The sequence below is a fragment of the Canis lupus genome, chromosome 17 (assembly GCF_048164855.1).
Source record: "Canis lupus baileyi chromosome 17, mCanLup2.hap1, whole genome shotgun sequence".
Classification (NCBI taxonomy): domain Eukaryota; kingdom Metazoa; phylum Chordata; class Mammalia; order Carnivora; family Canidae; genus Canis; species Canis lupus.
The window spans coordinates 2,742,973-2,755,820 of NC_132854.1; the positions used below are offsets into that span (position 1 = coordinate 2,742,973).

The 12,848-nt window shown below is 46.2% G+C and overlaps 1 protein-coding gene across 3 annotated transcripts in view; it reads right to left on the reverse strand.

The window, feature by feature from the left end:
* COL4A2 (collagen type IV alpha 2 chain) overlaps positions 1-12,848 on the reverse strand; it is a 169,700-nt gene that overhangs the window by 117,491 nt on the left and 39,361 nt on the right. For all 3 annotated transcript variants that reach the window (XM_072782394.1, XM_072782395.1, XM_072782393.1), the window contains exon 4: positions 5,338-5,418. In XM_072782394.1, the coding sequence (XP_072638495.1) occupies positions 5,338-5,418 (81 nt within the window). The remainder of the gene's footprint in view (positions 1-5,337; positions 5,419-12,848) is intronic.

Genomic DNA, 12,848 nt, shown 5'->3' on the forward strand with positions numbered 1-12,848 from the left:
TCAGCATGAGTCAAATAAATTTGTTTTCAAATTCTAGTCGCTAACTATGGCTGTGTGTAAGTTTCACGGCATTTTCTTTGATTAGAACTAGACCCCAGTGGAATGATCACCAAAACAAGACACTCATCAGACTCCCCACTCTCACTGTAGAGTGATCTTGACAACTGCGAGTGTTCCTAGCTCTTCTGGGCCCCTCTATCCCTTTCTGTGACACAGGCCTCAGCTTCTTTCTTTCATCTCTTGGGCACTGCCCTTCTGAGCTGACAGCAAGTGCCAAAGATGATGAATCTCTCTGCATGCCCATTCACCTGCCTCCACCCACCTCTGAGAGTCCTCTGTCCACTCTTCTCTGCTTCCCTTTTCACTCAGCGTCTCTCTGGTTTCTTTCACTTTGATTTACGTTGTTGAATTTAAGGAATCTTGTGAGGTTAAGAATTATTTACTCATACTTTGACTCAAGTCCAGGGACCCACAGACTGTGGGAAACTGTTAGCTGCATGAAAGAACACAACAGCTACACACAGCTTGTCATGGGCTGTGGCCTCTGCACACGTGAGGTGCTTGTCTTTGGTCCTGTGTCTGGTGCTGTCAGGGCCACGGTGGGCAAGCGTGGGTGGCTGAGCACTGAGTGATGGGGGAGATGCCCATTCACTGACGTACGGGCTGAGGATAGAGCTCTGGGAACCAGCCGAAGCTGTGGGTTCCCTTTCTCCCACTGTAGCCTGACCATCTCAATAATTCCCAACAATTTGGATTTAAGTAGTGTCTAGTATTTATCAATTTCTAAAATACCTGACTGCCCAGGGAAACGGGTGCCCTGTGAACGTTGATACCATTAAAAAGTTGGAATAACCTATTTGTTCTGAGTCTACAGTGAAAAGCCAAAGGATTGGGGGAATGTGAATCTGCTCAGGGAACTGAAATAATGAATTAAAACTGACCTCAGTTGGAAAAACCTGAGAATTTCATGACCTTTTAGGTAAGTTAATGAGCAAAGACAAAGGTGTCTTTATTTGTTGAACCAGGTGCCTTGCACGCCCTCCTTATAGTCTTCCATACTATTCATCTTTGTGTCACTTGGCATATCACTCTGCTTCCACAGTCGTTCTGTAATGGAACTGCACTCTGATGCTTTCCATACAATGGGCTGTCACTTCCACAGAAGAAGGAAAAAATATTAAATATATAAATAAAGAAAGAGTAAAATGAATAGAGACAGGTAAGAGGGCCACACGGCTCTGTCTGGTGCCGGGGATGACAGGACCATTAGTTGTGGAGAAAGCTAAGAAGTCAGTTAGCCGGCTTTCTTTGTGCCTATCACCCTATGGAATATTGGTAAATTAGAACTTATGAATTTTAATTATTCCAATATATACACAATAGTTTCTCTCTCTCTCTCTCCCTCTCTTTTTTTTTTTTTTTTTTTTTGATTTATTTACTATGAGAGACACACAGAAAGAGGCAGAGACACAGGCAGAGGGAGAAGCAGATTCCCTGTGGGGGACCACATCTCCCTGATGCAGATGGGATCATGACCTGAGCCAAAGGCAGATGCTTAACCACGGAGCCACCCGGGTGCCCCCACAATAGTTTATTTTAAATGCAGACCCTCAAATAGCAATCAAGTATTCATCCATTTCTTTCTCTTTTTTAAAAAAATATTTTACTTGTCTATTTGAGAGAGAGAGAGAGAGAGAGAGAGGGAGAGAGAGAGAGGCAGTGTACACATGAGGAGGAGGGACAGAGAGAATCCCAAGCAGACTCGCTGCTGAGCTGGGAGCCCAACGTGGGGGTGGATCCCAGGACCCTGAGAGCATGACCTGAGCCAAAACCAAGAGTCAGAAACATAACTTACTGAGCCATCCAGGTGCCCCCTATTAATTCATTTCCTAAAGTTATGTTTAATTCATTGAACAACTGAAGAAAAGGTTGGAGAACTGGCCAGGGAGTAAAACTTTGAGGAAAGAGGGCCAGACCTCCTTTTGTCTGGGCTGTGGCCCTTCCCTCTACCCCTGGAGGATCTCCCCTCTAGAGGAGGAAGAGTGCAGGCACAAAAGATGATGGCACTGGGAAAAGAACTCGTCTAAAAGTCTGAAAACTTGAGTTTTGTTCTGGACCAAATTGGAGCAGGCTCTGTGTCATCCTCCTTCCCTCCTTTGCACCTTCCAGCTCTAACCTGGGAGTAAGAGGGGTGCTGACGGCCGGGCCCCAGCTCCCGCCTTGCATGTCCTGGCTGTTGGAACACTCGCCCCAAAGGCTGGATGCTGTGCCTGTGAGAATCCGTGCCCCCCCGCCCTGCAACAACCCTCCACCTCCCACTCAGGGCTGGGGGAATGCGTTTTACACTGAGCTTGTTCATTCTGTAACATGAGAATTCCTTTGGAATCAGAATCCATAGTACATTTGTGATTTCTGCTGCGAGTCCAAAAGTTATCCAGTAACATGGTTTCTGCTGTTGGCTGTCACCATGGTGAGGAGCGAGTGAACTCTACCCCGTGTCCATATAAGGCCCGGCTGCCCAGTGCTCGGGAAGCAGGGAGCTCTGCAGTGAGGCATTGTTATCCCCCCTTCAGAAGCACCGTGGGGAAATATATGGCAAGGGACCCAGGGGCAGCTGTGGGAAAGAACGAAGTATGCACTCAGCTCTCTAACGGCGGAATCTGTCCAGCTGCTATTTTTATGCATTACATTACTTTTAAAAAATATCAATCCAAGAGTAGGACGGAAATAGCCCTGCTGTCTACAGAAACACATCTGGGTAAACTTGTTAATTAACAAATATTTAATGTACATATACCAGGCTTAAGGAGCTATATCTCAATAAGCATTTTGATGAAGTAGACGCAAGTGTCCCAACAACAGATATCCCCAAGGTGTCGTTTCTCTCTCCTCAGGAGTGGTTTTCTTACCACTTACCATCACCATTTCTGTCATCTTGGTGACTGATAACCAATGGCACACCTGAGTCCCTGTGTGGCTCTGTCCCTGAACCAACCACTCAGACAGCTGCCACATCTCAGCTTAATGTCATCATTACCTGGCTGAACAATTAGAGGCAAGTCAAACCCACATGGGGTTCTGGATTACTTGTGTTAACCAAATTCACAGGAAGGCGTCCAGTATCTGCTTTACCTAGCAAGGTCGAGAAATGGTCTTAGGCTACTTTGTTAATGAGGGCTGATGGGAAATACAAAGCTCTCCATGCAAATTTACTGAATTAGAATGACCTAGGGATCTTTAGAAATCTCCCTCCTAATAACTGCTCTGAGAAGACCTCTAGCATTTTAAGAGTACATAGCTATGCAGATGGCATTACATATTAAAATAAAATATAATGCTAAGTGAGATAAGTCAGACAGAGAAAGACAAATAACATATGACTTCACTCATATGTGGAAATTAAGAAGCAAAACAAACGAACAAACAAAAAAGAAAAAGATAAACAAAAAGCCAGACTCTTAAATACAGAGAACAAACTGGTGGTTGCCAGATAAGTGGGCGGGGGGGAGGGGTGGGGTGGAGGGTGGGGGGGAGGGGGGAGGGATGAGACAGATAAAGGGGATTGAGTGAGCACTTATCTTGATGAGCACAGAGGAATGTACACAACTGTTGAGTCATTATACTGTTGACCCAAAACTAACATAACACTGTATATTAATTATCCTTGAATTAAAAAAAAAATCCGAATGAACTACTTTTCCTAAAGAACAAAATTCATATGAAACCATTACGGGAAATGTTAACATATCGGTTCTGCATTAAACAATCACAAAAAAGTGAAAAAGAATAGACCTAGTAAACTTGTGCTCTGTTTGGGTTCTGTTTGGCTGATCACATGGAGAAGAATGCAGAATCTCTCTGGAGCTGAATTCTCTCCAACCCAGGCGAGGCCCACAGATATTTGTAAACCACTAATTTGTCTTCCTCATGCCCATATAAGGCCAGGCTGCCCAGTGCTTAGGGAGGGGAGAGCTCTGCAGTGAGGCATTGTCATCCCTGCTCCAGAAGCATCGCTGGGAAAGTCTATATAGCAAGGGACCCAGGGGGATTTTAAATCTCACCAAATGGCTTCTGTATATTTGAAAAAATACTCCATCCTTCTTAAATGCTGATGCACAACCTTCAATTAGCAATTCTTAAAGCCTAACGTCCCTGTTCCAAGCAGAGGGACCACTGTTCCATCAACAGCAACAGCTCTGAGAGGACACAGCATGTGGGGAGAGCAGCCTTGGGTGCCTGGAGAGAAGACTCCTCGGTGAGGATCTTGGGCATGAGAGGAGGGTTGGTCAGTCACAGACCACCACAACCCCTTTGTGTAAAGGGGTTCCTTGTCACAAATTTTACTCATTTGGCTTCTGGAGGAAACTCATGTAGGAGAAAGTGTGTGGCATAACACATAACACTGGCTGCAGAGGCCAAGCTCCACTGAGACGAGTCCTCCTCCTGGGAGGTGGGAATGGGGTCTATAAACACCAACGGCAGGATTCAGGGTGGTGGGATGTGCTGAGAACACCAATGGGGTGCTGTAATTGGCAGTGACAGGGGATACAGGCCACACCTCCCAACTACCTCTCCCAACCTGGCCCTGGTCCAGCAAGAGTCCCCCCAGGGAAGGGTGATCCCAAGGCATGAAGACTCAAAAGACTCTGTGTCATAAAACAAATACTGCTCCCCACAAGAAAACGGGCTTAAACAGATAAATATAAATAATACGTTTTAAAAATCAGAAATGCCAAGACCCAAACGTCAGCTTTAAATGGCAACAGGAAGGCCAGTCACTTTGAACATATTAAACCCAGTATCAGACCATAATTCAGGCGCTGCCATGTATCCTGGCAATGATGTGGAATGACCTTTTATCTCTGACTTACCTGATAAAATTTGCTATATAAAGGACATTCAGGGGATAAGTAGACTACTTTTGAGTATGAGACTGATTCTCTATGGCAGGATGCTTGTGCCCTCTTGTTTGAATGTCTACACTGGGGGGTAGACAGAACCATGTTTTTTTTTTAATGTAATATTTCTACGGAATAGATGTTTATGTATAAAATCATAGGCCTAAGACACAGTTGCATTATATATACATATCTTTTCATAACAATGATCAAGAGAAAAGATGTGTAAGAAAGTTAACACTGTTCTCAATCTATTTCAGAAAGTGGTATAAATTGACCAAATTTTGCATTATATCATTGTTTGTTCCAATACAGAGGGACATGTCTGTATTAAATTTGTCAGGAAGATATGCAGTTGACTCACTCAGGTGATTCAAGGCACTTTTGTCTTAAACAGAAGGCTAAGGAAGACAGTCATTTCCCTGACTCGGTGACTCACCCTTCCTCCCTTCTCGGGGTAGCACTGGCAGCCTCCACTGCAGTCTCTGCCTCCACAGGGCACGTCAAACTTCTTCACGCCCTGCAAAAGCAAGCACAAAACACGTTATCGCAAACACCGTCAGCTACAACAGGTAGCACAACATCATCTGCTGAGAGCACGTCCAGCTCCAGCAACTAGCTTTTTATTCAAAACACAAACTTTAATTTTTAGAGCAGCTTTGGCTCATAGCAAAGGATACAGAGAGCTCTCATGTACCCCCTACCCACCTACACACACAGCTGTCCCTGCCACCAACGTCCCCCAGCAGAGTGGCACATGTGTCACAGTTGATGACCCTACACTGATGAGGCACGGTCACCCAGAGTTTACATTACAGTCACTCTTGGCAATGAACTTTGTATGGTCAATATGCCTTTTAAAGGTTCCTGCTCAACACCAGATGCCATGCTAGGTCCTGGTCTCGAAAGTCAGGGAGAATGTTCCCTGAATCCAGGGATTCCGTGTGAAGTGAGCCCATGAGGACACTCTGTGTTAAGTACTTCAGCGTGAAGGAGAGACTCCAAGTGTGTAGGAAGCGGCCCTTCATTCTCCTGGAAATGTGGGGGATGCAGCCCCAAGGAGAGGTTGTTCCAAGTGAGCAGGACTGGGTTAGGTTCATCATACAACACGGATCCTCGTGAGCTAAAGGGGGGGGGCTTCCAATGGGAGGCAGAGAACCCTGTGAACACATCTGCCAGGTTCTCGACACCTCTCACCACCACCACAGAGGTTCTCAACATCCCCGGTGGTGCCAGGAGAGGACACTCCTTTCCTTCCCTCTGAGGGACCCAGTGCTTCACAGAAGGAGGAGGGGATGGAAGGAAGAGGCTTTCCCAAGTCTCTATTAGGTGGACTCTTTAATGAATTGAGTGGCTAAGTGAGGGAGTTCTCCACCCAGACAATTCCAGTGGGTTCCAAGGCATTTCTCGCTTTCCCTTGATCTCAGTATTTTAAGTAAAACACGGACTTGGACTTTGGACCAGGAGATCTTCCTTTCCGACTGGTGATGGCATGAAATGTTTTGAGTAGGAAGTGATATCAGATGGACCTTCTTCTTTGCTCTTCCGGATCAGCCCCGCCTCCCCCATCTGCACAACAGGTGACTCAGTGCAGCAGTGCAGGGGAATCCCTATGTGGCTCGTCATCCTTGGCCAGCCCGGCAGACCAGACTGCCTAGCTGGCTGGCACTGATAACCTGGACATGGTTAGCTTCTGGTGCGCGCTGAGCCAAACCTTACCATGCAAGCAACACTCCCCAGATAACAGACCATTCCAAATTTACACAAAAGTGCATTTCACCATAATCTGTTCCATTCTCTTCTAAGTTAAGTCTCAGCGACTAAACAGGCTGGTCACCCTCTGTTAAGCTTTCTGTTTGTTTGTGCTAGCATGTCAGCCAGAATCTTCCCTGTTCCTGGCATGGTACTGATGGTCATGTGTAAATGGATATAGTGTTGCGTGGCCACTGCTGCGACGCCTGCTAGCCTTCCTGGACGTTCAGTCTTGGACAGGCACACAAGTGAAGTCTGACTCAAAACTATCTGGCCAGAGTTTACCTAAGACCACAATAACTATGCCATGTTCTTTTTGTAGAGATGATAAATTCCTTTCCTGTGCTAACAACTTTCTATAAGAGGGATCACTGGAGTGCCACATTACTTGTGTCCTGACAATAACCCTTTACCTACTCTAGTACCTAATGCATGTCACTAGATTTTGAAGAATTCAAAAAAATCTGAAAATCTCAAACCAACACCTCGAAGCCTTTTGGATATCTTGGTTATCTTTCTGTGAGACACTGTGAGTTCCATAGTATAGAAAGTAAACATGTTTAAAATTCTTTCATGCCTTCAAAATATGTTTCTAGATATTTGCCAGTTTTTTTTTTTTTTACAGCTGCAATGTTTATCTATAGTGGGGCTCATTTAGAGTCCCATGATTTTGAATATTTAGTCTTTATAAATCCAGCTCCATACAAAGCCATTCGTTTTATGGGTTACCCTGAATGCTGAAGGGAGGTGTCTAGATGGGCAGCCACATTTATACTTATGATGTACGACTAGGATGTGAATAGGTGGCTTGGCAGGTTTCCCTGGTTCACACAATAATTTATTTGCCAGTTGTCTGGAAAAGGTAAGGGGGCTCCTCAGTCTATAGACAATAGGGTAAAGCATAAACTTATATTCTTCATCTGATGTTGCATCGGCTATTTTTAGTTTTGATTTTAAAGGCACTTGCCAAATCCCTGGATATAAATCAATGGTTGAAATGATCTTAAATTGATCTAACAGACCTTCTATCCTATGTTTAGGATATGCACTAGACTTAGTTATAGAAACCTTCATAACCTGCTTAAAATTTAACAGTGCTGTTTTGCTTTTGGAGTTGGGGCTTGTAGGTCTGATAACTTCCAATCTTGACACTTCCTCAACCATGTGCCATGGCTTGGGGACCTCATCTCAGGAGGTGAGAAATACATCATTGAGAGGCAGGCCTCCCTCTACAAGCCAGAGTCAATTTCCATCATGGAGACTCCAGCCTGTGTGCATGTGTGTGTGTGATGTGGCGTATGTGTGTGTGATGGGATGGGATGTGGGGTGTGTGTGTGTGTGTGTGTATTTTCCCATCAGCATCTTACATCTTGCATATCCTACAGAGGGATTCCTATGAATTCCAACATCTACAAGAGCTCTAAGTACCACGAATTGGAATGTCAGATCTCCAGGATGAACAGAAGTATTTACTTTATTAGGGCAGAGCATGTGTTCCAGACGTCTCTTAGAGACTATACAAATCTCAGACCTGAGCTTCAGAATTCCTCTGGTGGGATGTTAGCTCTGGAACATTCTCAAGATACAAATGCCCTCCTGAGGATCTCGGATGAGGAGTACATGAACTGCTCTGTCCCCTGAACAGAAGAATACTAACAGCCTCCACCAGCCATTGCCCAAGCTCCAAGTCCTTGGGTCTGCCCTTGTTTTATTGCTAGACACAACTCAGAGATGAACCTTGATCCTTCTCCTCAACTCCTTAGTAAAGATGACTGGTTTCCTCCCACTGTACATCCACCTCAAGAGTCTGCCCAGCACCTGGCCCGGGTCTAGACCTTCAACTACAGTGTCTCTAGGAGGGCATGCTTTCTAACCAAAACTCCATCAGGAGCATCAGTTCAATTCTCCACTAGTGTCTCATGCCAAGTCTGAATACCCATCAGTACCATTCTGTAGAACAATATTCCTGCCCCCTGCAGCAATGCCCGTCACTGTGCTCACCATCCCAACATCCACAGAGAACAGGCTGCTCCCAGGGCCAGGAGGCTCCTGCAGACCCAGCTTGAGGTATATGGAATGTGTCTACCATCATGGACCATGCATGCTGCATCCACTCAATTGAGCTTGTCTGGATGCTCTTCATCTCTAGGTGGAGGACTCACAGCCGAACGAGACCAATTATGGTAAAGATCCATGCAAACTGGTAAGGGCTTCCACCCCCTTGAGAATGCCTGAATCTGATATGCATGTGCTCATCTGTCCTAGTATTCATGCAGAAACTGCTCCCTCCCTGGCTCCAGAACAACGAAGGCATCTGTGCCACATGCTTCCCAGCTTGGAGTGATCAGGGAAAGCCTTTCCCTCAGCTGCACCTGTGAGAGAGCTCCTAACTCCCCAGTTCCCCCAGACATGACAGCTGCAGGGCTCTTGGAGACACCTGACCCACTCTCTCCCTTGCAAATTCACTCATTTGTTCCTTCCTTCATTTTCCACCTGGTGTTTACTGCAGGCTGAGCACTGTGCTGGGCCATGGCTATAAAGTGGGGATCAGAGAATGTACACAAGTTGATAAGAAAACTAAATACACAAGCCATGAAACCTATACAATTTAAATTACAGCAAGTGCCATGAAGGAGAGGTAAGATGAGAGGGAGACTCAAGGAGGCCGGTCACAGAGAGGACTAACTTAGCTGGGCCCTCTCCCTCAGGCTGTACTGTCCTCCATTATCCCTTACTGGCCTCCCTGAAGAGGCTGATCTCCTTGCCTTCACACCTGAGGCCCTCACTGCTACAACCCAGGAACAGAGAGCTGCCAGTCTCCAGGCCTAGAAAGGAAGACCTCTGGGTTATCATCATCAGGGAATCCAGGGCATCTTGGATTGGAGTGGATTTGAAACTCTTCTTCACAGGACCCCCAGGATCCCCCAGCTTACAGCCAAGGCTCAATTTAAGCCCATTGTGGCTTTATGGTTCTGGGATAGGTGTGCAGGGACCATCTTCCATCCTCCTTGCTCAACAAAAACTACCTCAGTTGCTACCAAGATGTGTAACCACCTGGAACTGTGAATCTAACTTCCCAACTTTTAGAGGGGGCCTGAGCTGGGGGCTTAATCACTGATTCCTTCAGCAACTGTCCATGGGTGCCCGTATCCTGGGAGCTGCCTCGTCTAGGGCTCTGCCCTAGGGGCTCAGCTGCTCCCTCCAGGAAGGAAAGAGGATGCAAAGAGGCCTGGGGAGCTGCCGCAGACATAGGCAAAGGGTGGTACTTCTGCTCTCGTTGTAAGCGTTTGACATCTTACCAAGTGTACTGGAGCCAACAGGAATTATTTTGAAAAAGAAATGCGAATTCTAGGTTTTGGGAAATCAAACAGAAAATGGCTTAAACAGAAGTGTAGTAAATGAGGAATGCCTTTGAGCTGCACCAGGAAGATATGAAGTGGGTACTTCTTGTAAAATGATGAGTAAGAACAAAAGCCATATTGGGAAGGTCAGGGTCGCGTGGGGAGAGCTCTCAGTGAAGACAGTGAGCAGAGTCTGAGCAGGATGTGCCTGGACACAGTGTCCCAAAGGAGCTGGGCGGCAGAAAAGGGTGGACAGGTGGGAGGCAGGGGTTTGTGCCTCTTGCCTCAGATGCAACGTCCAAGAGGCGCTTGATCTAAGCTTACAATGCTGTGGCCTCGTCTGGGCCCTAGACACACCCAGCGTGGCACTTGGATGCAGCGCCTGTGTCGCCAGGTGCTACTTAGCAATGCAGGCCCCACATTTCCTGCATCAGGACACGCTTTCTAACAGGCTCTCCACGTAGACATGTTGCTATGGCTTCCTGTGAAGCCATGTCCTTCAGTGGAGGAAGAAAGTACATTCCCTACGGGTTCCCTGCATTCCGCGTGTCAAGAGGACACGACATGTTGTTCTGGAAGAGTGCTGGCCCCAGACTCCCTTTGACCCCTGCCACCTGTGGCAGTTTAGGGAGGCTGGTAGCTGAGCATCTCACCAGTCACGGTGTCAAAAGAATGTCCTTATTCAGAACATCCTTTTAGGCTCTTCTCTTCTGAATTTTACCCTGCCTTGAACTGGCAGCCAGCATGGCTGTGCTAATTAGAAATTCTAGAAATTAAGAATGACCCGGATCGCCGAAGACCCAACTGGCAATGCAAAGGCATAGATATATTTTTCTAGAAACCTTGGATATTTTACACAAGTGAAATGCAAGAGACATTGTTTTCCAGAGTCAAACTGGAGATCTTTGACCAAGAGATTTTTGAGGGGGGGGTCACCTTTTTATGTGGGAATTCTCTTTTTCAGAATCTTATGTGATCTTGGCATCATCACATTTTGAAAGGTTTAAAAATACATATCTTTGCGTGGACATTCAGTTCAGCCTAGACACACCCAAACCACCCTACATGCGTGATCCACATTCCTCAGTGAGTCTTGTCTCTGGGAGAACAGAGGTCACGGAATCTTCTAAAGAAAGCCAGTTTTCAGGTTCCCTAATCAAGTATCTGTCAGGTTCAAGCAGAGTTTCTTGCCTTGAGCCACTGGCTCTCTGGCTGCCAGCAGAGACTGCTCTGCCATCTATAAATGGAATCCAGTCTAGTCAGAATGGACATCACTGGGAGCAGCTGCAAGATTAAGGGAACATCCGGTCTCATGTGCCTCTTATGTGAGCAATCCCCTGGCACTGGGGGAGCCAAAAATCATGCTGCCTTCATTGGGTATCACGTAGCATCAGGCAGAGGAAAGAAAGGCTTTGCCCTGCCGCCCGGCGCACAGGGGCATGCTCCTCTGTAGCTGTCTGAGGAGTGGCCCCCTTCAAAACATCGAGAAAACGGCTTTTCTCACTTCTCCCAGCAGCAGACTTGTCCTCATATTTAGGACATTTAAAAATAGGTTTAAATAACAACTCAAATGCCAGAAAATAAAACTCACAAAAGATTTAGACTCTACGACAAGCTATTTCTGTAAGTTACCAGTGTGGATGGTCCCTGTCTGTTAAGGGAGCAAATCCACAGACATGGACTCAGCTTTCTGCAGATGTGAGTCTTGTTCAAAGTTGATACAATATTTACAAATGACAGAAAAAAAAAAGCTCAGCATTGTTCTCAAATCGCACATAAGAAATGAATATTAACCAAATTTATATGAAGATGCAAGAACAAAACTCATTTGTCCTAAAACAAAGAATATTTTGTCCTCCACATGTTCCAAGAAACATCTTGTCCAAGAAAGTCTTTCTAGGCCAATATACCTCCAGCCAAAAAGAGCAAGTCTCTGTAGGGAATTTACAGATATTTTACCATTGGACTCCCCCCAGCTTCCTGTACAGAGGGATACTGAATAACCCATTCTAACAGACACAGAAGACAGACATCCCTTCTTGCAAAAAAGTAATCTTTCATAGTTAGGTAGAAAAAAAATCTATACAAGTCTTTGTCTTTTTCACAAGTCCAGTCAAGCCCGACTTTTTAGAATTATTCTTTTAGTCCAAAAAGAGGCTAACAAAGGAGAAAGCCAACTTGGGAACAAAGTTCCCAGTAAAAATTCTATTAGTTTATCAAAACAGGAAATATAAGCCATTTCCGTACATGCAGCTTTAAACATTAAGGAAATAATTCCAACATGGTATTAGCAAGACAAGGCATATGGCAGTGGAAACGCAGAGCAGGGCCATGCCACACAGAACAAAACCCTCTTCCCCACAAACTGGATGTGAAACCCCGCCAATCCAGCTTCCTCTGTTGAAGGCACATCAAGGGCACTCGAGTGGTCCTAGGATGCCACAGGTAGAGGCAGTGAAGTAACTGATGGACAGACGTGCGGGCCTGTTTGAAGTGAACATGTGCAGTTGGCTGGTACTACGTCTGCGCTCCCGCCTGTCCTCATGAGGCCGGGAGTTTGGGGGACGGAGGAGGAAAGCAGGGCGCTGTGCTGGGAGCGGGAACCAGCAGGGATGACAAGTTCAGAGTGCAGACTATGAGCTGCGGAGAGGCTCTCAGGGAGACTGTCGTCACGTGCCCCAGGACCTCGCTGACTTCTAGCCAGGTAAACACCTGAGGGACTGTGTCACTCCTGCTGGCTGGCTGGATTCCCTGCAGACGGTACCGGGAGGTGCTGCGTTCCCAGCTTCCCTGGGCCATTGGCTATAAGCCACGTGACTTTACACTTGCATACTTACGTGTTTTTATGAGCAACAAC